This window comes from Stegostoma tigrinum, chromosome 2, assembly GCF_030684315.1.
Source record: "Stegostoma tigrinum isolate sSteTig4 chromosome 2, sSteTig4.hap1, whole genome shotgun sequence".
In the NCBI taxonomy this organism is placed as follows: domain Eukaryota; kingdom Metazoa; phylum Chordata; class Chondrichthyes; order Orectolobiformes; family Stegostomatidae; genus Stegostoma; species Stegostoma tigrinum.
This window is the reverse complement of record NC_081355.1, coordinates 23,217,577-23,242,925: the sequence shown is the minus strand read 5'-3', so window position 1 is coordinate 23,242,925 and position 25,349 is coordinate 23,217,577. Positions and strand designations below refer to the sequence as shown.

General features: G+C 40.7%; 2 protein-coding genes across 3 annotated transcripts in view; one reads left to right on the top strand and one right to left on the bottom strand.

Moving 5' to 3' along the window:
- si:dkey-118j18.2 (uncharacterized) overlaps nt 1-3,123 on the bottom strand; it is a 57,319-nt gene extending 54,196 nt beyond the window's left edge. Inside the window, exon 1 of the mRNA XM_048549661.1 lies at nt 2,544-3,123. The gene's annotated coding sequence lies outside the window, so the exon portion shown is untranslated. The remainder of the gene's footprint in view (nt 1-2,543) is intronic.
- The window catches only part of pik3r4 (phosphoinositide-3-kinase, regulatory subunit 4), an 84,016-nt gene continuing 61,206 nt past the window's right edge, over nt 2,540-25,349 (top strand). For both annotated transcript variants that reach the window (XM_048549648.1, XM_048549642.1), the window contains exons 1-6: nt 2,540-3,654; nt 11,840-11,973; nt 13,163-13,745; nt 17,035-17,169; nt 17,305-17,526; nt 24,684-24,857. In XM_048549648.1, the coding sequence (XP_048405605.1) occupies nt 2,925-3,654; nt 11,840-11,973; nt 13,163-13,745; nt 17,035-17,169; nt 17,305-17,526; nt 24,684-24,857 (1,978 nt within the window). In that variant the 5' untranslated portion in view covers nt 2,540-2,924. The remainder of the gene's footprint in view (nt 3,655-11,839; nt 11,974-13,162; nt 13,746-17,034; nt 17,170-17,304; nt 17,527-24,683; nt 24,858-25,349) is intronic.

Here is a 25,349-nt window from a genome sequence, read left to right as displayed (position 1 = left end):
TCTGATGAAGCATCGGTGTGTTTTCCCGTCTGGTTTTTAAACTCTGGGGTCCGTTGCAATAGATTGCCTCACTTCCAGGTTTCCTTCCTGGTGGAATTTATTGGGGATGAGTTCAATATGTTTATTAATAGCATATTTTGTGGAGTGCCATGCTTCCAGGAATTCTCGTGCTTGTCTCTGCCTAGTCTGTCCCAGGATCTTGGTGTTGTCCCAGTCAAAGTTGTGGTTCTCCTTGTCCATGGGGATTGAGATGAATGAGTGTTGGTCATGTCTTTTTGTAGCCAGTTGGTGTTCATGTACTCTTGTTGTTAGCTCTCTTCCTGTTTGTCCGATGTAGTGTTTCTTGCAGTCTCTGCAGGGGAACTTGTAGATGACATTGGTCCTGTCCATGGCGAGGAGTGGGTCTTTAGTTTGGGTGAGCACTTGTCATAAGGTTGATGTGGGCTTCTGTGCCACTCTGAAGCCCAGCGGTCGTAGAAGTCTTGCAGTGAGTTCTAATGTGTACCTGAAATAGGGTAGTGTGATGAGTGTGTCGGGACCTGTAGTATCTTTCTGATGCTGTTTCTGTAGGCATTTCCTGACCCAGATTGTCACAAAGATAGTAGGAACTGCCGATACTGGAGGATCTGAGATAACACGGTGTGAAGCTGGATGAACACAGAGGGCCAAGCAGCATCAGAGGAGCAGAAAAACTTGACTTTTCAGGTTGGGACCCTTCTTCAGAAATTTCTGAAGAAGTGTCCTGACCCGAAACGTCAATCTTTTCTGCTCCTCTGATGCTGCTTGGCCTGCTGTGTTCATTCGGCTTCACACCATGTTATCCCAGTTCTTTAGATATCCAATATCCTTGAACACTTGGAAGAGGTATTCCTCCTCCTCTTGGCATAGTTCTATGTTGCTGCAGTGTGTTGTTGCCCTTTTAAATAGTGTTTGCATGCAGCTTTGTTTGTGTGGGCTGGGATGGTTACTATTGAAGTTCAATACCTGGTCTGTGTGTGTGTGGTTTTACCGTGTGCTTTCGCTTACAGTTCCCCACTGCGAGAAACACTACATCGGACAAACAGGAAGGAAGCTAACAAGGGTATATGAACACCAACTGGCTACAAAAAGACACAACCAACACTCACTCATCTCAATCCACGAAGACAAGGAGAATCAGGACTTGGACTGGGACTACACCAAGATCCTGGGACAGGCTAGGCAGAGACAAACACAAGAATTCCTGGAAGCATGGCACTCCACGAAGCATGCTATTAATAAGCACATTGAACTCGACCCCATATACATTCCACTATGGAGGAAACCCAGAAGTGAGGCAATCCATCGCAACAGACCTCAGTTTAAAAACCAGGCAGGAAAACACACTGACGCTTCAGCAGAGGCTGCACTGAGGATGTTACCAAGCATGGTAATGAATCGTCTGCGGAACAAACAAGCTCGGCGAGCCAACCAACCTCAAAACTTACAACCCAAGCTACAGATCTACTCCAAAACCATAAGGACTGTATATCCATGGTAAAGATGAGGTGCTGTGGGCTGGGTCATTGAAAGTTTTGGAAAAGGTGGAGGGCGTGAGTTGTGTCAGAAACGTAGGTTGGGAGTTCCTGGACCAAAAGAGAAAGAATGGATTCAAAGGTAGGAGGAGTTGACCTTGAAGGGGCAGGAGCAGGCAAAGACAATGAGTTTACTGGGGCAGTTGGGTTTATGGATTCTGGATAGGAGATTGGGGAACTGTCTGGTTGAAGGCTGTGGATGCGAGATCTTCCGAGATGATGGCTTGGTGATTCAGAAATGGGATCGTGGTCGGGGGAGAGGGGGCGGTGGGTACGAAGAGGTATTGTGAGAAACAGTCCCTGCTCACAAATTCAGCCTGAGACAAAGCCTTGGAAACAAGACAATTTTATTCTGTACGATCTTGCAAGAAAGGGTGTCTGCTAGACAGGCACACACTACAAAGAATGTTAAACATTCTTATACAATTTATGAGTTGCTGAATCAAGCCTCCCTGCTCCCATTGGTCTTATCCTATCATTCCCCGTCCTGTTGGACCACCCTAGTTTATTGTTCCCTTTTCTGCCGGCCGAAGGCCCCATTCCCTTTTTTTACTGCAATCCTTATTTGGCTATCCTAAAGAGAGCTAGACATGCTGTACCTACGAATCGCCAGGTTTGCAGAAATAAGTCTCTGCTACAACACCCTTATCTCTACCATGTCCTTGTCTGCAGAAAGCATGTTTCTGGTCGTGCTAACTGCCATCTTTGCAGAACCTAGTCTCTGATTAATGATAAACTTCTGCTATAAAATCTTGTGACTATAATGTTGTTCTTTTGCAAGACCCCACCATTCATCTTTATCTGCAGAAACAACATTTCTAATCTCTCTCAGCATCAAAAGTTGGCGTCTAGCCTCAGCTTCCGTCCATGCTTTTCCTCCCCACCTCTTAATTCCTCGTCCGCCCGCGATTATGGTCCCGCACACACTATGTCGGTGCGCTCAGTTCCGACTGGAGATTCTTAAAAAAAACACACAAAACAATTTCTTACGTTATCGCCGCCATCTTTCACACAGAGTGTGGACTCCACGCAGGACTCCCACCAGGGCCATCGCTCAATCGAAAACAAATAATATTCTGGGCAATTCCAGACTATCCCGTCAACCGCGTTTAAAAGCGGCATGACAGAATTCAAACAAAATAAAATACAAGTGGAATAGTGACTAAAATTGAAGAGAAACGAATTCGGAGCAGGACCGGGTGTTTCTATCGATGAGATGTGACTGAGAAAGTAAACAATAAAAGCGGACGTGATGATGGGAGGAAGCCAGCGGTGCTGTTGACGCTCTTTGTACTCGCGCCGGAGGAGTAGAACGCGTGACCGTTTTAAAAAAACGGTTGAGCGGCCGGTCTCGCGCTTGCTGCTGTCGCCATGGGTAACCAGCTGGCTGGCATCGCCCCGTCCCAGATCCTCTCGGTCGACAGCTACTTCTCTGACATCCACGAGTTCGAGTATGACAAGAGCCTGGGCAGCACCCGCTTCTTCAAGGTGGCCCGGGCCAAGCACCGCGAGGGCCTGGCGGTGGTCAAGGTGTTCGCCGTGCAGGACCCCTCGCTGCCGCTCACCGCCTACAAGCAGGAGCTGGAGGAGCTGCGGCAGCGGCTGCTAGGCGCCGCCAACTGCGTGGCCTTCCAGCGGGCCTGCTTCAGCGAGCGGGCCGCGCTGCTCTTCCGCCAGTACGTCCGCGACAACCTTTACGACCGCATCAGCACCCGGCCTTTCTTGGGTCATACCGAGAAGCGCTGGGTGGCCTTCCAGCTGCTCACCGCGCTGGAGCAGGCCCACCGGGCCGGAGTCCGCCACGGCGACATCAAGACCGAGAATGTCATGGTCACCAGCTGGAACTGGGTGCTGCTGACTGACTTTGCCAGCTTCAAGCCCACATACCTGCCCGAGGACAACCCGGCCGACTTCAACTACTTCTTTGACACTTCCAGGAGGAGGACCTGCTACATCGCCCCCGAACGCTTCGTGGACGGGACAATGTTCAGCACCGAGCTGGAGGCGGCCAGGGATCCGACCACCCCGCTAGTGGACCTGACTCACAACAACCAGAGGACCAGGGGTGAACTGAAACCAGCCATGGACATCTTCTCCGCAGGTAATCCCTTATAATTGAACGGATCCCGGGTTGCTTTTGCGGCAAGTGATCAGTGGCAGTTAATATTTCTTTTCGCGAGAGCTGTTTTAGGAACAAAATGCGGGGTCGGGGCGGGTGGGAAGATTGTGCTTCTCTTCGTAACTGCGCGCACTGGGTTCCCTAAGGTGAGGGGTGTCACTCCTGCACACTTGTGATGTGGAGGTGCCGGTGTTGAACTGGGGTGGACAAGGTCAGAAATCACGCCGCACCAGGTTGTAGTCAGAGAAACGCAAAACATACAAGCAGGAGGAGGCCCTTCTGCCCTTTCAGCCTGCTGTGCCATTCTTCATCATGGCTGATCGCCCACCGCAATCGCCTAATCTTGCTTTCTCCCCTTAACCTTTGAACTCATTCATCCCAGGTGCTATATCTAGTCACCTGTTGAATACTTTCAATGTTTTGCCATCAATTACTTTCTGAGGTAATGAATTCTACAGACTCACCACTCTCTTTGGGTGAATAATTGTCTCATCTCTGTCCTAAATCATCTACCTTGAATCTACATGCTGCAACCCCTGGTTCTGGATAACACTCAACATCAGGAGCATCCTCCTTGCAACTACCCTTTCGAGTCCTGTTAGAATTTTATAAGTCTTTGAGATCCCCACTCATTCATCTGAACTGTAGCAAAAAAAAACCAACCTAGTCAATCTCTCCTCGTAGGTCAGACTCACCATTTCTGGAATCCCCCCGGTAAACCTTTGCTGCGTTCCCTTGAGCAAGAGCATCCTTCTTGAGAAAAGGGATCCAAAACTGCACACAATATTCTAGGTATGGTCTCACCAAAACCCTGTACAACTGCAAGAAGTCTTTGCTGCTCCTCTACTCAAAACTATCGCAGTGAAGGCCAACATACCACTTGCCGCCTTTGCTGTCTGTTGCACCTGCATGCATACCTTTAGAGACCGGTGCACATGAATGCTCACGCTGCACACTCCCCATTCCCAATTTCAACAGGTTTGTTTGAAAACACAAGCTTTCAGAGCCTTACTGCTACTCCATATGTTGGTGAGAGAGGCAGTTTCATACACATATTTTATTTGTAAAAGTTCAAAGTTTCACACCACTGAGGACATAGTAAAGGAACCTAAGATGTTAAATCTTTAATCAGTTTGAAGGATTTAATTGATTAATATGTATATGTAAATCCCTGAATTCATTTCAAGGCATAGTCCTGAGAGAACTAAAGAAGGGTGACATTTTTAGGTCAGACAATGCATGTTAGGTGTAAGGCCTTGTTTAGAGTCTGACTCCAAACTAAAAACACAGACTCATTTTATTTCTCAAGTAGGAATTTATAAAATGCCATATTGTCTATAAATGGTGTGCTTTTTGAACAAAATAAAATGTATCTGCAAATTCAAATTCACTGTGTGTGTGTGTGTGTGTGTGGTGGGAGGGGTGGGGCAGTGGTAGGGGTGAGCAGAGACAGTGCAGATCTGCATGTGTCCCTCCCAGTGGGGGAACACTTCAGTTGTCAAGGACTTTCGGCCTCGCGTCTTTTGGTAAACATCCTTGAAGGCGGCCTTTGGGATACCCGACCATACAGAGTCAATGAGCAGAGGTTGATAGCCAAGGTTGGTTCATGTCACACTACAGATGACCTCACCACACTATACACTCTCTCTCTCCTGCCCATGCCCCCCCCCACCAACACACACACACGCGCGCACATAACACATGAATCCATGGGGTGAATTTCTGTTTGCATTTTACTTTGTTCAAAAAGCACACAATTTTTAAGACAGTCAGTCAATGTGGTGTTTTATAAATTCCTAGTTTAGAAATAAAACCAGTCTGCCTCCAAACAAAAACACAGACATGTCCTAAACAAGCCCTCACACTGAACGTGCATTGTCTGACATAAAATGTCACCTCTTTGAACTGATAAAACCCCTTTAATTCTCTCAGGACTGTGACTTGAAATGAGTTTGGAGATCTACGTATACATATTATTCAATTAAAACTTTCTAACCGATGGAAAATTTAACAGTATCTTAGGTTTCTTTAATACATCCTCATCAATGGTGTGAATCTTTGATCTTTTACTTATAAATTCAATGTCTGATACTACGTCTCTCACTAACACCTGAAGGAGGAGTGAGGCTCCAAAAGCTTGTGTTTTCAAATAAACCTGTTGGACTATAACCTGGTGTTGTATGGTTTTTGACCTTACGTGTACTGACATATTTTGTAGGCATTGGTTCAAATCAACAGTCCTTGACTAGGCACGGGGACGAAACTCCCACTGTCAAATAAGTCATATCGTTGCCCACTTGCAGTTGCTGTCTACTGTAAACGGAGATAAAGAACACAGTTAAGAATGTTTTTAAAATTTAAACCGAAAAGTTTGGACATTTTTTTTGAAAGAAAAGGAACATTTTAAGTATAATTTCTTTGTCAGAAAAAGAACATGGTGAAATAAAAGTCACATCAAAGCTAAAAATCCAGTAATGGCAATGATGATCAGAAACAAATAGCTTAGAGTTTAGTAACTTTCAACCCATCTTCTTTCATGCTGGGAAGTCACATTGTTAATCCACGGACCCAGGTTCGCATCGCGCCACGGTGGATGGTGGAATTTCTATTCAGTTGGAAAAAATAATCTGGAATTGTGATTTAGTGATGACATCATTGATTGTCAGGAAACCCCATCTGGTTCACTAATGCACTTAAGGTTGGCCATTTCCTTCCCTAAACTAGTCTGGCTGACGTGTGGCTCCAGACCCACTGCCATGTGATTGACTGTTAACTGCTCTCTGGGCAATTAAGAATGAGCAGTAAATGCAGACCTGGTCAGTGATGTATGCATCCTGTAAATGAATGAAAAACATAGTTCAGGATTATGCTTGTGGACTGAATGAAATCTTTGACAAAATGGTTACTCCCCAGTCTGAAAGACACCATGCCACAAGGTGAGTTTTGTAAACTTAGTATTTCCAAAAGGAGGGTATTTGGGAGTTTTGTAACTGGTGCTGGGAGAAGCAAGCTTTGCCTAAAAAAATTGCCAGAAATCGAGAGAGAACTTAAGCTCATCTAACAAATCCCTATGATAGATCAGAGAATGGAGAATTTTATATTTTCAGCTTGTATTCAGTTTAAACCTAGGTCTGGAAATGAATGGATAAAAGGGCATTGTTAAGGAACTTTGGGTTTAACTGTATGCAGATCTGTGGTTACTACTTGGATATCTGCAATGTCTTCATTCGCTAAATGATTCCATTGATATACAGTAACACTTGGATCAAATTACAAATAATCTAAGTCCTAACCCATCAATCTGACAACAGCTGCCATGTTGGAGACAAAAACAGAAGTTGCTGGAAAAGTTCAGCAAGTCTGGCAGCATATGTGAAGCGAAAATCAGAGTTAATGTTTTTGGTCCGGTGACCCTTCCTCAGAACAACTGCTATGTGTGGGACCATCTTTATTCCCTCATCAACAGATCTGCCACAGACTGAATATGTATGCGGAGGGGATAGCCAAATGACATTATCACCGCACTGTTAACTCAGAGACCCACTTAATGCACTGGGGGTACAGGTTCAAATCCTGCCATGGAAGATAGTGGAATTTCAGATTTTTATTGAATTCGAATCAAGAATCTCATGATGCCTGTGAATGCATTGCTGATTGTCAGAAAACCCACCTGGTCCACTTATGTCCTTTTTAGGGAAGGAAACTGCTATCCTTATTAGTCCGACCTAGATGCAACTCCAGACCCACAGCAATGTGGTTGACTGAACTGCCTTCTGAGTAATTCGGGATAGGCAATAAATGCTGGCCTAGCCAGCAACATCCACATCCTGTGAATGAATTTAAAAACAATTGGGGTGAAACATGGCTGTGTCATTTCTATTAATAATGTTCCTTGCTCAACACTCTGCCCTATATTGATGAAGCCTTTGTGTGGAATGGAGCTTCGTGACAGGGCAAATAAAAAAACTGTTCCACATGTCTAATCTCCATTCCAAGACCAAGACTATCTCAATCTCTTTTTATTATGATGATTGCATGTTTATGCTCTCAGGACGAGCTCCAAATCATTGTCACTGAATTCATGCAATGCTATGACAGAATGGGCCTTAGGCTAAACATCCAAAAAAAGAAAAGTCCTCTGCTACCCTGCAATTGTACAGCAGTTTTCACTATCAAGATCCACAGTTAACTTCTGGACAATGTGAATTTATTCACAATCTTGGTAGCCTCCTTTCAGCAAGGCCATGCATTTGATCAAATTCAGCATTGCTTCCGATGTGCCAGTGCAGCCTCGGTCATCTGCGGAAGAGTGTTTAATGACAGACCTAAACTGGCATCAAGCTTATGGTCTACAGGGCAGTAGTGCTACCTGCCCTTCTGTATGCATTGGGGACCTGGATAAAATACACCAAGCATCTTGCATTTCTCGGGAAATATTACCAAAAGACCTAGGCAAAATCCTTCAAATCTAATGACAAGATAGATGTTCTAATATCAAAATCCTTGCTCAGATCAAGTCCCCTGCATCGAGGCATTGGTTTCTGTCAATGGCTGCATTGTTGTGCCACATCATCACCTGACTGATACAAAATTTCCAAACGAGATCTCTACTCTGAGCTTCGTCGTGGTAAATGAGAAAAATGCTTCAAGGGCATTTACAGGTTGTCCCTTTTAAGGACAAAAATACAGTATCCCCAGTGACTCATGGGAATGTCTTGTCCTTGACTGCTCAACCTGGAGTAGCAGCATCTGCGCAGATGACAACTGTCTTGAGCATCTCTAAGTCTGGGTGGAGACCAAATGCAAACAGCAGAAGAACATGTCTGAATTTGACCACTGTACCCATCTTTCTTCAAACATTATCCACCCCATCTGTGACCTTTGTAGGTGGATCATTCATTGGATATCTAGACATTTCAGGATCTATAACCTGAAGTAGAAGCAAGCCATCCTCTGTCTCAAGGGGCTGCTTAAGAACTGTGCCTTTTGTGATCTGCATTCTCTTTTAATTAATGCAAGAAGATCACTATTTTATGAATACTTGTTAATGTATGAATAACATGTATTGTACAACTTTTAAATAGGACTGATTTACCAAAACCATATAAACTGATAACACGTCCACTAGCACATCTCTTTTTCAATATAGTAACACTCCCAGAATTTATCTTGGGTAGTGAGTACCAAATGGAGTACAATTTGATGCATTGACAACTGCTATATTATCTTGTTGCAAAGTCAACATTATGATCATGAACAAAAGCCAATTTGTATAAAAACTGCAGTAATGCAAAGTTAATGAGCTTAATGTAATAATTTTGAAGACTTGAGTATTGTTGACAAGATGAACCCTATACTTTATGCAGTATAAACAAGTAGTATTTGTACTCTTCCAGTTCAAATCTGTAATGTAAAACAGTTTATTATTTAGTTGTTGTATCCACTGTTTTCTGCTGAAGTGCTTGCTTCTTATCTGGCACTTTCTAGTTCTTCAGTCATTTTTCTCTTGATTTATTTTGCTGCATATAAAATGTTGTACTTTCAAATTCCTTTTGGAATGTTAAATTTTGTGGCAAAGCAAATGCACGTTTTTGCACCGAGAGAATGTGGCCGGTTCAAATATTTACAGACTAGTGTGATGGTATACTGTTTGAAAAATCTTTGCTACTCACGGGGTTCTGTATTCTACAGTACTTACAAAGTTACCTCTTTACTTTCAATATTCTGTTAAGTACCCTAAAATAATTTCACTTGCAGGTGTAATCACTCAGAGTTACAGCTGAAGTCATATCCTCACACCTGATAGTTATTTTGATCACCTATTCCAGATTGTGGGTTGCTCTGGCAATTTTCAACTCTAGTTAAAGTTGTTAGAACTGTGGTTGTTTCTCTGTTTTATGTTTCATGGTGAACTTAAAAAATCAAAATTTCACCTGTGGGCAAAGCAAATAATTAAGGAGACAAAAGGGACGTTGTCTTTTATTACAGAGTGAAATAGACTGTGAAAGGCCCAAACAAACCATATGGACGCCCACTGTCCATTCCAGGCGTACACAACATAAAAGATACAAAATAGCAAACAAAAACACATCCTTCCCAGATGCACTCAATGCTTTCTATACTCTGTCCAAGTAGAATGCCAGTGATACGGTGTCACCTGCCCTGACAGCCCTAGATGTATCTGCTTCCTCTGTCACTGAAAATAGATGACAACCACACCTGCTCTGTGATAATCCTTACCATTGGCGCCCCACAAGAAAGTGTTCTCTGACTCCATTGTACACTGTATATACACATGGTTGTAGCCAAATTCTGTACAAACACCATCTACTAGTTTGCTGATGACACCAAACAACGGTGATTCAGAATACAAAAAGGAGATAGTGCTTGGTGTCTTGGTGCAATGATAACAATCTCTCTCTCTCTCAATTTTGGCAAAACAAAAGAACTGATCAGTGACTTCAGGAAGAAAGGAGGACATGCCCCTGTCTACATTAATGGAGCTGAGATGGGGAGGGTTGAGAGCGTCAAGTTCCTAGGAGTGACGATAACTGACAATCTGCCGTGGACCTCCTGCCTAGAAGCAGTGGTCAAGAAGGCACAACAATGCTGCTTCTTCCTCAGGTGACCTAGGAAATTTGACATGTCCGTAAGGACCCTCACCAACGTTTACAGGTGCACCTTAGAAAGCATCCTATGCAGCATGGTGGGGCGACAGCTCTGCCCAGGACCATAAGAAACTACAAAAGGTTGTGTGCATGGCCAGACCAGTACAGAAGCCAACCTCCCATCCATGGACTCTATTTACTCTTATTGTTGTGGATAGGCTGCCAACATCATCCAAAGTGTCTTCCCACCCCAGTAATGCTCTCTCCCAACTTCCTCCATCAGGCTGAAGATGCAGAAGCTGAACACGTGCACCAACAGGTTCAAGAACCTCTTCTTCCCTGCTGTTTAAAAATTGAAAGATCTCCAGATGTTGTAAATTTCTACCAAAGACAGAAGTTGCTGGAAAAGCTCAGTGGGTCTGGCAGCATCTGCGAAGAAAAATCAGAGTTAAAGTTTCAGGGGTTCCGAGGAAGGGTCATTGGACCCAAAACATTAACTCTGGGTTTTCTAACGTTTTGGGTCCAGTGACTCCTCTTCAGAACCCCTGTTAATAATGTTCATCCTGCTAACTTTGGTCTTGCTTTGCGCATCTCCTATGCAGCTGTAACCTTGAATGCCTCGTTGTAAATATCCTATGACCTGTATGTCTTTGTTTACAATGGTCGGCCTGTACTGTGTGTAAGAAAAACTTTCCGCTGATACTTAAGTATATGTGACAATTATAAATCGAGTCAAATAATTTGGCAGGATGTGGCCTGTATTGGATAGCTTGTTACGAGAAAAGATTGGATGGGCTGTTGTTTTCCTTGGAGCAGAGGAAAGTCTGGTGGGGGTGCATGATTTGAGATGTATAAAATTATGACAGGCGTGGAGTTAAAGCAATGTTTTAAATTGTGCTGGGTCAAAGTGGATTTTAGATGAACTAATATGTAAATGAGTTTTCACAGAAAACCTGAGGGGGAGGCAGGAGGTGAAAGAATCCACATCCCAAAACGAGTGCTGTTTTCATTCAGTAGCTGACTGCACCTAAGACAGAACCTCTACTTTCCTAATTAGTGCCAGCATAAATGGAAAGCATTACAGAGGTCCATAGGATGCAGGTTATTGATCTTGGTTTTTTGTTCGTAGTTTAGGAAAATAAGCCATGAATTCATTAAATTGCTTTGCAGTTTTTTCAATGCAGGTGTTGGTTTACACTGACAAATAGCATTTGGAAATGTATTGCTATGTGGCATGGAAGCAACTGGTAACTTATGATGGTTCATTTAATTGCTGAGAAGATCTCTTTGCTAAGGAAATTGTTGTGATTTAAATGTTCGATCATAATGAATAATACACAATCAATCGCATTGCACATTTTCAGCTGATACCGTAAGTTTCTTCGTAACTCACTTGCATTAAGACTCAAAGCTGGAGGAAGCAAGTCAGATATTATGCATAATTGGAAATAATCTTTAGTTGCACAGTATTTGATTATCTGAATGTATTGATGGTCTTAATACAAGTATGTGTATATTTGTATGTTCTACACATAACTAGAACTTCTTTTTTACCTCAGGGTGTGTTATTGCAGAGCTATTCACGGAGGGGGTACCTATGTTTGATCTGTCCCAACTGCTGGCTTATAGAAATGGACATTTTTCCCATGAGCAGGTGCTGAATAAGATTGAAGACTTGAACATAAGAGGTTTGGTAAGCATAGAAAGCTCAAAATGCTTAGTATTGCTGAAGTAAATATGGTTGAATGTTCAGCTTTTAAAGCCAATGCTTTGTTTTTCAAGTGAAGTTTTGAGGAGTGGCTGAAAATGATGAGATGATTATTTCATTGAGACTGCTCATCTTGAATTGCTTTTATAACTAATTTTCAGGTTGTGGCTGATGCTGTCGTTTATAATTCCTCTACAGTTGTCCTTAATGGTTTTTGTTTTTAATCTCAAATGGTATTCAGAGTCAGCCTGAGTGAAGGTGAACATTGTTTTCCTCCCTTGCAAGAACCACTTGGGCTTCTGGTCATTTTTCTGGTGCTTGCTGATAAATGACTAGATTTATCAAATCTACTTTTATAGAATACCAAACTGGGATTGAACTCTTACTACTGTATTATAGTTCTATAATTCACTATTATAATAGCTACTATTAGGCTTGCATGTTACTGTAACTATATAAACCCTCAATTATTTTACACTTCTAAAAAATTTTGTAATCCCATTTCTTATGTAAGACTTCAGCATTTTGTCATTTCATGACTTCAGTCTCAAATGTGTTGACTGTTGATTTTTAATTCCACTGGTGGACTTCCTTGCAAAATGACCATTCTTTGCATAAGCAGGGTTAGTGTATGTTAAGGGACCGTTTGACTGTGGAGAGCACTCTTGCACCAATGGGCTTTCTGCGAAAGATCAAAAGTCAGGGATCCTGGCCTATATATTTGTTCTCGCCCTACCACTTTTCTTTACGAGGGGTTGAGACTGATTGCAGTGCCTGAAATCAAGTTAGTTGAAATTATTCACAGATCAGATTTGCCTGACTCAGTGTAGCAGTAGGAGTGCCTTTTCCTCAGAAAATCCCTGTAGGATTTCATTTATAGTACTTGGATAACTGATCAGGTTCACCTTTTGACCATTGCATCAAAGCACCGTCTTCACTTGTAAGGCTAAAGACTCACATCATTTGTTATTACATTTGAATATTTAATAAAATAGTTACTTTGTACTGTGAAGTTTACTACTTCTGTTTAAGTTATTGATTTTCATTTTGTGTTATCCCTGCCCTTTCTATAATTGGAGTTTATTGATGAATGTTATGTTTAAGCAATGGCTAATTGTTCCTAGACTGCTTATCTTCTTTTTAAGATGTGATCATTGCTTTTCTTGTATTGCAGGTCAGTCAAATGATTCAGCGTGACCCGGATATGCGTTTAACAGCAGAAGAATATCTTAAACAGCAAAGAGGCAGAGCATTTCCAGAACTCTTTTACACTTTTCTGCAGCCATACATGGCGCAGTTTGCAAAAGAGACTTTCCAGTCGGCTGATGAACGTATCCTAGTAATACGGAAAGACCTAGAAAACATTCTGCAAAATATTTGTGGAGAAGGCCAGACTGATAAAAATGATGGAGAAACCAAAGATCATGGTCTGATTATTTTGGTATCAGTTATTACTTCCTGCTTGCAGACACTGAAGTACTGTGATTCTAAACTAGCTGCTTTGGAACTGATTCTTCATTTGGCACCCAGACTAAGTGGCGGGATTCTGCTTGATCGTATAACACCTTATCTCTTGCATTTTGCAAATGACCTCATACCTAGGGTACGAGCTGAAGCAGTCAGAACACTGACAAAAGTTTTGGCTCTTGTGAAAGAGGTACCACGCAATGATGTCAACATTTACCCTGAATACATTTTGCCAGGTATTGCCCACTTAGCTCAGGATGAAGCAACTCTTGTTAGATTGGCATATGCAGGTAAGAATTCTACTTTGAAAATTCTGACTGTATCCTAGTGCACTAGCATCAGTTCATACAAATGTTAACACTTTTTTTTGTGTTCAAAATGCCTTAAGTAAGGAGGAAGTGCCCTTGAAAGCCAGAAGCAGTATGTTTATGTCACCTGCAGTATGTCACCTGGTTGAACTCAAATATGGAATGCTTCATTTTAAACTGCTGTCTATAACATCTTGTCTACCATACCAAAACTTGAGAAACTCTATATAAACCACTTTAATGGGTATTATGAAAATAATAAGTGTGACGCACAAAAAGTAGTTTAAAGAACTATTTCATATTGTCCAATGGAGCAACGTGTTACTGAAACTTTTGTGTCTACGCCCATCAGACCAAAGGCAACAATATAATTTTTCAAATGAGCGTGACAGCTTTCCAGGAGAAAAAAGATGCTCATGGCCAAGTTCAACTAACTAACCAATGTATTATCATGGAGACATCTCTAGAGAACTGTAAGCTTCCCAATCCTCCAAGCAATTCAAAAAAGGATGTGGATAATGAACACATTCCTTTGCCAAGAACCGGCTGCAACATGTGGATCGTTGTCACTTTCTGGCAAGTGAAAATGGGACTTGTTATGAGTTCAACTGATCACATTAACTACCAATTTGAAATAGTTAGTTATTTGCACATTCAGAATTGTTCAGCAAGTGTTGTCTATTCATGAAATCATTTATAACAATGTGTTTTTATTTTGGGTTTTATGAGTGCGAGCTGGCTGAGTTCTGTCTGCACGGAAAGAATGCACTGTTGCCCTGATCACCCACTTACTGGAACATCCCTATAAATCTGGCGTTTCACCAGGAATGAATTTGAAACATATATTCCACAATTGTGTTAGAGTTTTCCATCTTAAAAGTCTATTCGAGCATGGTTTGGTATATATTGGTGTCGATAAGGAAATACTTACTTGCAGCTAAAGTTTCAAAAGCAGGGAATGTAGTATCTATGTGTTCAAAATACACCCAGGGTAGGAGGTTGATGTACATTTAAGTCAAAAGTCAGCAAAAGTCTTAACTAGCTTTGGACCTAGACAAGATCCACTAACAAGATGCTACAGTCAGTCCAAAAACTTGTCTGGCTATCACAAAATTGAGCAATGTAGTTGTTGAATTACATTGCTGATGTAATGCAGTGGTGACAGCATGATTGGTATTCCTAACAAGCAGCGTACAACTAGAATGGAAAAACCTGTGCTTGCAAAATGCAAAATAAAATATCTGTTGTTAGGTTCAATTCTGCAATTGAGCTGCTGCATTTGCTGAATAAACCCAAATGTGCTCGTAACTGCACTAAGAACCAACTTGCAATAATCAGTCAAGCTCAACATTATGTTCACCCAGAGTGATATTTTCATATACAGGGATGCATTCTCTGAAAATGGTTTCTTCAAGGCTTGTGCCTTTTTTGAACTTTCTGGATTCTGGGGAGCTGTAAAATCTAAACTGCCCCTTTAACGGAAGGAGCTTGCTCACTGGCATCTTTTTCCACTGTAGATTGAATTGTTGTGATTGATTGAAAATGGGCATTCCTTTAGGATGAGAAGAAAAGCTTTGGTAATACCTTTTTATCTGTTTTCAATTTTTGTGTGGGCAGACAATGTTCTTTTTCCCTAATTCAGAAGTAGCTGTCAAAAACATTTTCATCAATTATATGAATATTGTGACTCCGTGTTTAAACAACAACAAAGCAAAAAGAAAGCCAGTATTGTTCTTGGAACCAGAAGCACAAGACCGGCCATGAAGTGTTATGTACAGATGGTCTAAGTAATTTAAAATCATGTATTGCAGAATATTGTGGATGTTGTAAATCAACTGAAAACTTGGAAAATGCTAGAAATAATCAGATTAATTAGTACATGTGGAGAGAGATGCTGAGTTAGCATTACAGGTTAATGATCTGGCTCTCTGATATCTGCTGTGTTTGTCCAGCTCTACACCTTGTTATCTGTAATTAGAGTGTGTTATATTTTATACTTTACGTAGTGATGATAAATAATATTATTGAATTCTATTTCTCAGTGGGTCATTTTACTGAGATATTACTAATTTACCCTGCCTCTAATAGCATAACTGTTATTCAGGGGCCTATTAAACTTCTGACACTGACCTCCGCTGATCCTAATATCCATCCATATTCTAGTTCCAAACTTTTGAGTAAAAACCCTTTTTGCACAATGCCTCTCCTATCATCCTTTTATCAGGGCTATCCTTCTCAACTTTTATCCTTTTTGTCTATTCTTTTAATTATATTATGCAACCTCAAACTTATTTCTCATCCTTGGTCACCTTGTAACTGTGTCTTTAATGGCAATTAGATCAAAATCACTTTCCCTCTACTTGTATGTCTAGTTCATCTATGCTATTGTGGCTTCTTGCACATTCAGATAAGGTGCCTTCTATTTTATCTAACTGATGTTCCCTGCTTTGGCTGTACTCTGCACAATTACCTTTCTTAAGTGCTTGATATTTATTTCTGGTACCATTCCAATTGTCTTTAGATGTTGCAGTATGCTTTATTTCCCTCAAATTTTGCCTTTGGATTTCTAATTCTTCCTTCAGCTGAAACATTCTTCACCTCCTGTGCTTCACCTCCCAATTCTCTCAATATTAGCTCTACATTGTGTTCCCTGTTACATCTGGTTATTGTTACCTATATTCATGCCCTCCATGATTGCCTCCAAACCAAAATCCTAAATTTCCCGATAGCTTCAATTCGACTGACTCAAGGTCCTCCTGCTAAGTTTCCACTCTTGATTATGATAAGGCAGGAGTCTGTGGAGCATGAATTGAAGCCCTGCCCAGTAAATTGGCAATGCCTCCACTTCCCTTACCTTTATCAGATCTGCTTACTTTGAACAGACTCCCTGCTTGTTTTCCACCTTCCTGTTTACATAGAGGTCACATTCTTCATGTTGCGATGAGCCATCATCAAGCATGTTGGAATTTGAAATTATGGTATATCAGTGAGACTTCTGGATTTTTCAGATAAATGAGGATTATTTTGGTCTTTTTAATCAAGCGAGGAAAATAATTCATTGCATATAAATGTTCAACACTGGCCCAGAATTTTCTGTTCTCTCTTGTAGTGTTGAACCGTGGTTAACCACTATTTCAGAGTGTTAGATGTTTAATATTTATTTCAAATGAGCAAAGGACTCTATCTTAATTTCACAGGAAATCAAGCACTGTTTGAGTGAAAGTTGCTTGCTGAATGTCTTTCACTAATTCTCGTTATTATGTTTAATCAGAAAACATAGCACTTTTGGCTGAGACTGCCCTCCGATTTTTAGAAATAGTCCAATTAAATAATTTGAATGTGGAAAGTGATATAAATGGTGAAGAAACAGAGGAAACGTTGCATCCGAATGAAAACTATGACTCAGGTAGTCCTATTGCATTTTAAATTTAAATTTTTTGTTTTCTCTAACATCTTGAAGTGCAGTTATGAAAGTTTCTGGCTTAAGTTCTTTAAAGCAAACTGTTGAGTTCTATTACTAAACTGACTCTAATATTTGCAGAATTGCAAGCTCTCCATGAGATGGTTCAGCAAAAAGTGGTGACACTATTGAGTGACCCAGAAAATATAGTGAAACAAACATTAATGGAGAATGGTATAACTCGGCTTTGTGTGTTCTTTGGACGTCAAAAAGCTAATGATGTTCTCTTGTCGCACATGATCACCTTTTTGAATGATAAGAATGACTGGCATCTTCGTGGTGCTTTCTTTGATAGTATTGTTGGTAAGTACACCACCTTTTTTAACAATATGACAATAATATTGTATTGCAAATAATTGTGCCCATTTAAAATAAAACTTTAACTTCTAGTATGATTATCAGCTCACTGAAAACATTCTTATTCTGCATAAAATAAATATGTTGTCTTTCCATGTAACGTCTAATAAATAAAACAATACTGCTAGATTTTTAAAAATATGTTGCAGTTTTTTGTGTGTGAAATTTAATTGTGCAATATTCACATTAAATTTTTGATATGTGGGATAATTGTTCTCTGAAAAATATGCTTGATGCACATGCTGAAATAGCATATTCTGGATGCAAATTTAATATTATATTTCTGAAATGTTGAAAATTTCCTTGGCCAGCTGCAATTTATGCTCTGTTTCTTAGGGCTTTACCAAAGTGGACATTTCAAGATAATTTGGGTTATTAACCTTCTATTTCCATTCCTTCAGATATGGTTCTCTGTTAGAGTTACAGTTAACCTTTCTTTATCTTTTGAAATTTTGCCCATTATGTCTGGTGCTTTGTCATTCTTAAGCACAGTGGCCTACTTTTTGTCTTATACCTGTCAGTGCTGTATTAAAACTCTATGGGTAGGTTTATTGGAAACAAAATCAGCAAATTCTGCCTTTGGTCTTTTGCTAACTGTGACCTTCAGCTTTTGTGAATTCTCTTTTTCCATGCTCCTTCTGACCTGATGCTACAGTAGCACTAGTTTATCCCTCAAACTGTAAATTTGATTATGGATGAGCCAGCTGAGATGTACTGTGCTATAACTCAACAAAAAAACAGAAATTAATGGATTAAGTGCTAATGAATCTCCTGGAGCTGATGAATTGTACTGGTAATAATCTTCCACACGTCCTTAAATTCTAGAAAAGTCCTAAAGGATTAGAAAACTGTTAATGCCTTATTCAAAAATGAAGTAGTTCTGGTTGCCCTCCTATAGGAAGGATGTTATTAGATTGGAAAGGGTGCAAAAAGGATTTAAGAGGATGTTACCGAGACTGGAGGGTTTGTGTTATAAGGAGAGGCTGATAGGCTTAAACTGTTTTCACTGGAGTGTAGGAGGTTAAGGGGTGGCCTTGTAGAAGTCTATAAAATCATAAGCAGCATAGATAAAGTGATTAGCCAAGGCATTCTCCGTAGGGTAAGGGAATCCAAACCTACAGGTTATAGGTTTCAGGTGAGAGAGAAGATTTAAAAGAATTGAGAAGCAACTTTTTCCACACAGTGGGTGGTACACATATGGAATGAGCTGTCAGAAGTAGTGGTAGAGGTGAGTGCAGTTAAACATTTAAGAGGTTTGGACAGATATACAGACATGACACATTTGGAGGAATACGGACCAATGCAGGCAAATGGGACTAGTTCAGATCAGGAAACCTGATCAGCATGGATGATTCTTATTTGGTATTTATCAGATTATTTATAAGCCTGTCTAGCAATTTCCCCACTACTGAACTGAGGCTAGCGGTTCTAATTCCCTATTTTCCCCTCCTTCTTCTCTCAAATAGTAGGGTGATATTTGTTACCTTCGTACCTGTAAGAACCATTCTAGAATCTAGAAGTTTGGAAGATGATCGATGTTATCTGTCATCTCCATAATTACCTTCTTTAATACTCTGGGGTGTAGAAAATCAGATCCTAGGGACTTATCAACCTTCCATCCCATTAATTTGTCTCTAATAACCTTCTTGCTATTACTAATTTTCTTTCATTGCTGATTCGCCCGAGTCTGTTGGGTCTCTAACTCTGGGAGATTTCTAGAATCTATCTTAGCAAAATGTAATCATTTAGTTCTCTACCACTTTTCTATTACCTCATTCTCCTGACTCTGCCTGTAATGACCTGTAATTGTTTTGAATGACCATTTCCATTTTATATACCAGATTTTTGGTCTCCCTTCATCCAAATCGTTTTATGTAATTTGTTACAGCTCCAGCACTGACCTTTTGTGTGGTACCACCATGTGACATCACTCTGGTCTGATCTATGTGTTCCTACTTTTTGCTTCCTGTTAGCCAACCAAACACGCCAATGTGTTACCTCCAACCAACCTTCCTTCAAAGCTACAAGTGTATGCAACTTCTCCAAGATACTGGACACAGCAATTGCCTTTGATATGCAGATTCCTGTGTTGACATACAGTTCCAGAAGTCGCTGCTGCACAAGGACCCCAAAGGCCCATATAAATTGGAAATAAAATTTAGGGAGAACTTTGTCCCCAATACGACATGTGTTTATTTTCCACAATAATCTTTGAGTCACTTTTATCAAATGTCTTCTGGAACCTGTCATGCGTCAGGTTAATGAAAAGTAGGAAGATAAATAGTTTTAAAATGCATACTTGAGGGAATTAAACGTACAAAGGTATGGGGTGGGGAGATTATGACTGACTGAAATGTGCTGCAAAGGCTGGATTGACTCCTTGAGTGCTGTAGTGACACTTACTTGACCAAGAACCTTTGTATTTATTGTAGTTTTTAGTGTGATGTTTCTATAACCCAATCGATCAGATCCTTCTAGAATCTGAAGACTGTTGATCCTTTTGACACATGTATGATTACCTAACTATCGTTGCCTCTCTTTAAGTGTAGCGACATTGCATATTTTCCTGTGTTTGGAATTGCACTTGTGTTCAAATGTTGTTTAAATGATGGTTCAGTTTATTGTATAAATATAAAATATCATAAAGTATGCGTCGATATTTTAAATTCAGTTCATTCAATTTTACACAAGGAAAGAAGACAACAGTTTGATTATATAGAAGTTCGGCGAAACCCAAAACACACAATGTCATGAAAATTTACTTAAGTGTCTTTGTCCGTTCTGAATCACTATTCAATAGAATTATCCAAACTATGTAAACAACCAGCTCATCAGATTTATGAATTTGTTGCCTTACAGTGCCAGTGTTCAAGCGAAAAGGGTAAATAGGGTGGTCAGTAGGACTTTAAACTAGTGAGTCAGGGGGAAGGGAAAGTGAAAGAGACAGGGAGTGTGTAGTTAAATGGAAAGATAAGCAACAGGATAGCATGTGTACAGGTGGATTTAAGCTCGAGGCAGACTAGGAATACAGCAAAAAGGAAGGATAGCTTAAGACACCTTGGGATTTCCAACCTTTCTAATAATGATAAGAAAGCTAGCATTAAGACACTTTATCTAAATGCTCATAGTATTCGCAACAAAGTAGATGAATTAACAGCACAAGTCCTCTTGAATGATTATGATGTGGTAGGCATTAGAGACATGGTTGCAGGAAGCTCAGGACTGGCAGTTAAACACCCAAGGATTCACAACATATCGAAAAGACAGGGATGTGGGCAGAGGGGGTGGGGTTGCCTTGTTAGTTAAGAATGGAATTAAATCTACGGCACTGAATGACATAGGGTCAGAAGATGTGGAGTCTGTGTGTGTGGAATTGAGGAACCACAAAGGCAAAAAAGCTATAATGGGAGTTGTGTACAGATCTCCTAACAGTGATCAGGACCAGGGCGCAAGATGCACCGAGAAATAGATAGGGCATGTCAGAAAGGCAAGGTCACAGTGATCATGGGGGATTTCAATATGCAGGTGGATTGGGTGAATAATGTTGCTGGTGGATCCAAAGAAAGAGAATTCATGGAATGTTTACAGGATGGCTTTTTGGAACAGCTTGTGATGGACCCCACAAGGGAGCAGGCTATTCTGGACTTAGTGCTATGTAATGAGCCAGAGTTTATAAAAGACCTTAAAGTAAGGGAACACTTAGGAGGCAGCGATCATAATATGGTAGAGTTCAGTCTGCAGTTTGAAAGAGAGAAGGCAAAATAGATGTAATGGTGTTACAGTTAAATAAAGGTAATTACAAGGGCATGAGAGAGGAATTGACAAAAATCGACTGGAAGCAGAGCCTAGCGGGGAAGACAGTAGACCAACAATGGCAGGAGTTTCTGGGTGTAATTGAGGACACAGTACAGAGGTTCATCCCAAAGAAAAAGGTTATCCGGGGTGGGATTAGACAGCCATGGCTGACAAAGGAAGTCAGGAAATGTATCAAAGAAAAAGAGACAGCCTATAAAGTGGCCAAGAGCACTGGGAAATCAGAAGATTGGGAAGGCTATAAAAACAAACAGAGGATAACAAAGAGAGCAATAAGGAAGGAGAGGATCAAATATGAAGGTAGGCTGGCTAGTAATATTAGAAATGATAGTAAAAGCTTCTTTCAATACATAAACAAATAAGAGGCAATAGTAGATATTGGGCCGCTCCGAATTGATGCTGGAAGGCTAGTGATGGGAGATAAGGAAATAGCTGAAAAACTTAAGTACTTTGTGTCAGTCTTCACAGTGGAAGACATGAGTAGTATGCCAACAATTAGGGAGAGCCAGGGGGCAGAGTTGAGGATGGTAGGCATTACAAAAGAGAAAGTGCTAGAAAAGCTAAAGAGTCGAAAAATTGATAAACTCCTGGCCCCAATGGGCTACATCCTAGAGTTCTGAGGGAGGTGGCTGAGGAAATAGCGGAGGCTTTGGTTGTGATCTTTCAAAAGTCACTGGAGTCAGGGAAAGTCCCAGATGATTGGAAAATTGCTGTTGTAACTCCCTTGTTTTAAGAAAGGATCAAGGCAAAAGATGGAAAATTATAGGCCGATTAGCCTAACCTCGGTAGTTGGTAAAATTCTAGAATCCATTGTCAAAGATGAGCTTTCTAAATTCCTGGAAGTGCAGGGTCAGATTAAAACAAGTCAGCACGGTTTTAGTAAGGGGAGGTCGTGCCTGACAAACCTGTTAGAATTCTTTGAAGAGGTAACAAGTATGTTAGACCAGGGAAACCCAGTAGATGTTATCTATCTAGACTTCCAAAAGGCCTTTGATACGGTGCCTCACGGGAGGCTGCTGAGCAAGGTGAGGGCCCATGGTGTTCAAGGTGAGCTACTGGCTTGGATTGAGGATTGGCTGTCTGACAGAAGGCAGAGAGTCGGGATAAAAGGCTCTTTTTCGGAATGGCAACTGGTGACGAGTGGTGTCCTGCAGGGTTCAGTGTTGGGGCCACAGCTGTTCACCTTTTATATATTAATGATCTGGATGAAAGGACTGGGGGCATTCTGGCAAAGTTTGCCGATGATACGAAGATAGGTGGACAGGCAGGTAGTACTGAGGAGGTGGGGAAGCTGCAGAAAGATTTAGACAGTTTAGGAGAGTGGTCCAGGAAATGGCTGATGAAATTCAATGTGAGTAAATGTGAGGTTTTGCAATTTGGAAAAAGATTACAGGCATGGTGAGAAAATTCGCAAATCAGAAGTACAAAGGGATCTGGGAGTGTTGGTCCAGGATTGTCTAAAGGTTAACTTGCAGGTAGAGTCCGTAATTAAGAAAGTGAATGTAATGTTGTCGTTTATCTCGAGGGTTGGAATATAAAAGCAGCGATGTGCTTCTGAGGCTTTATAAGGCTCTAGTTAGGCCCCATTTAGAATACTGTGTCCAATTTTGGGCCCCACACCTCAGGAAGGACATACAAGCCCTGGAACGTGTCCAGCGGAGATTCTCACGGATGATCCCTGGAATGGTAGGTTTAGCGTATGATGAACGGCTAAGGATCCAGGGATTGTACTCATTAGAGTTTAGAAGGTTGAGGGGAGATCTAATAGAAACTTACAAGATAATGTATGGTTTAGAAGGGGTGGACACTAGGAAGTTGTTTCCGTTAGGCGGGGAGACTAGGACCCGTGGGCACAGCCTTAAAATTAGAGGGGGTAAATTTAAAACTGAAATGAGACGACATTTCTTCACCCAGAGGTGGTGGGCTTGTGGAATTCATTGCCGCAGAGTGCAGTGGATGCCTTCAAGGCAGAGATCGACAAATTCTTGATCTCAGAAGGAATCAAGGGCTACAGGGAGAGTGCAGGGAAGTGGTGTTGACATGCCCATCAGCCATGATTTCAATGGCGGAGTGGACTTGATGGGCTGAATGGCCTTACTTCCACTCCTATGTCTTATGGTCTTATAATTTCCACTCATAGCCTTATTTTCTTTAGTAGCTACAACCCTCTTTCAGAAATGAAGAGGGGGTTCTCTTTGTGGGCAAGAGATTGCTGCTATTAATTTTTTTTCAACAATAGTCAGTATATCTGCGTAAAATTGTACTTTAATTATATGGCATGTGGATCCTGCAATTTGTTTTGGAACAGAACTGTAGATGTTTTTACATTTGGAATATTCATTCTAAAATAAGAAAGATATTATGCTGGGATTGGCCACAAGGTGGTACAATAGGACCTGTGTTTCAACAGCTTGGATTTAATTGAAACTGAAATGAATACTAAAGTACACTGGAAATTTATTTTTCATGGAAAGAAATAAAGCTTTTGATCTTAATGGCCAGTTCTTTCTTAAAAGGAACTTGATTGTTTTCACATTCAAAAGTGCAAACAAAAGTTGAAATATACTCAAATCAAAGTTAAATCTAGCTTGGTAGTACGCAAAAATTAAAATGCATAATTTGGAAAAATATTAAATCATTTAAAATATGATTGGTTACAGTTGAAATTATTTACTTGAAATATTAGTTTCTGGTATCTAATTAACAGCTTTAGGAGCAGATCAATATGACTGTAAACTGTGAAGCTCAGCTCAGATTTTATTTGACCAGTTTTACACCACAGTGACTGTGTGTATTTACACAAGTGTGTGTAGTACATTGTCATTTCTGCAAATGAGTTTATTAAGAGGATGACACAAATTTAAATCATGCTTGGCATATGTTTGCTTTTTGAGATGGGCATTAACATTCCAGTCAGTTGGACATGAAGGCAAGCCAAACTTAGAATGGAGTTAAGCCTGGTTGTGAATGCTACACATTGCTTCATGTGATAGGCAGAAGAATGTTTTTGTCCATAGTGTCCGTGCTTGCTGGTTTGCAGAACCTCTGCCATTTTAGCTTTGCTGATACAACTAGTAGAATTGTCTGAGTTTAACTTTTCCATGTTTTTAATTAAAGGTGAATACTTGATATGATGAACCAACAATAAAGAAATCCAACTGACCCCTTTGAGACCTAGTATTGAGAAAATTGTACCTCATTATGAGTTTGATCTCTTTCTGAATCTTTTGAAGTTTTTGTTAGAAGATTAAAGGCGTTTTTTTTCTTGCAAGTTGTCTTTATTTTTTCAGGTGTGGCAGCTTATGTTGGATGGCAGAGCTCATCCATCCTTAAGCCTCTTCTTCAGCAAGGACTCAGTGACGCGGAGGAGTTTGTGATTTATAAAGCCCTCAAAGCTCTGACCTGCATGTGTCAGTTGGGACTTCTGCAAAAACCTCACATCTATGAGTTTGCCAGTGACATTGGTGAGTTTTGTTTTTGCAAAAGCACACTTTTTTCCCTTTTGTTTAAAAACGGTGTCATTGTTTTGAGCATTGGGGAGCCTCTTCAGCCAAGTGACTACTCTATTACACTAGACATTAGTCAGCAGGTCTAGACAATATGAGGCGTTATCTCCTCTTGGATGCTATTTGATTTGCAGGCAATGGGAGGGTGATGCATGTCCTCTGAGTACTACTTGGAAGCATGCATGATGACTGACTTTATTGTCCCTAGACTGCGACCACTAGTAACATTCTGGTGCTCCTGACTTTGTAAATGAAATCAGATGACTTGACGCTTTGCAGGTTCAAGTTAACATCTGTGTGCTGCCTTTACTAATTAAGTGATTTAGTAATAGTACTTAATCAAATGACTTCTTCCACTACTTTGCATTGTTTTTAAAAGGTTTTACTTTTCTTGTATCAAGTTCTTTTGAATGACTGCCCACCTTGTTGTCCAGTTAAGCATTTCGAAAA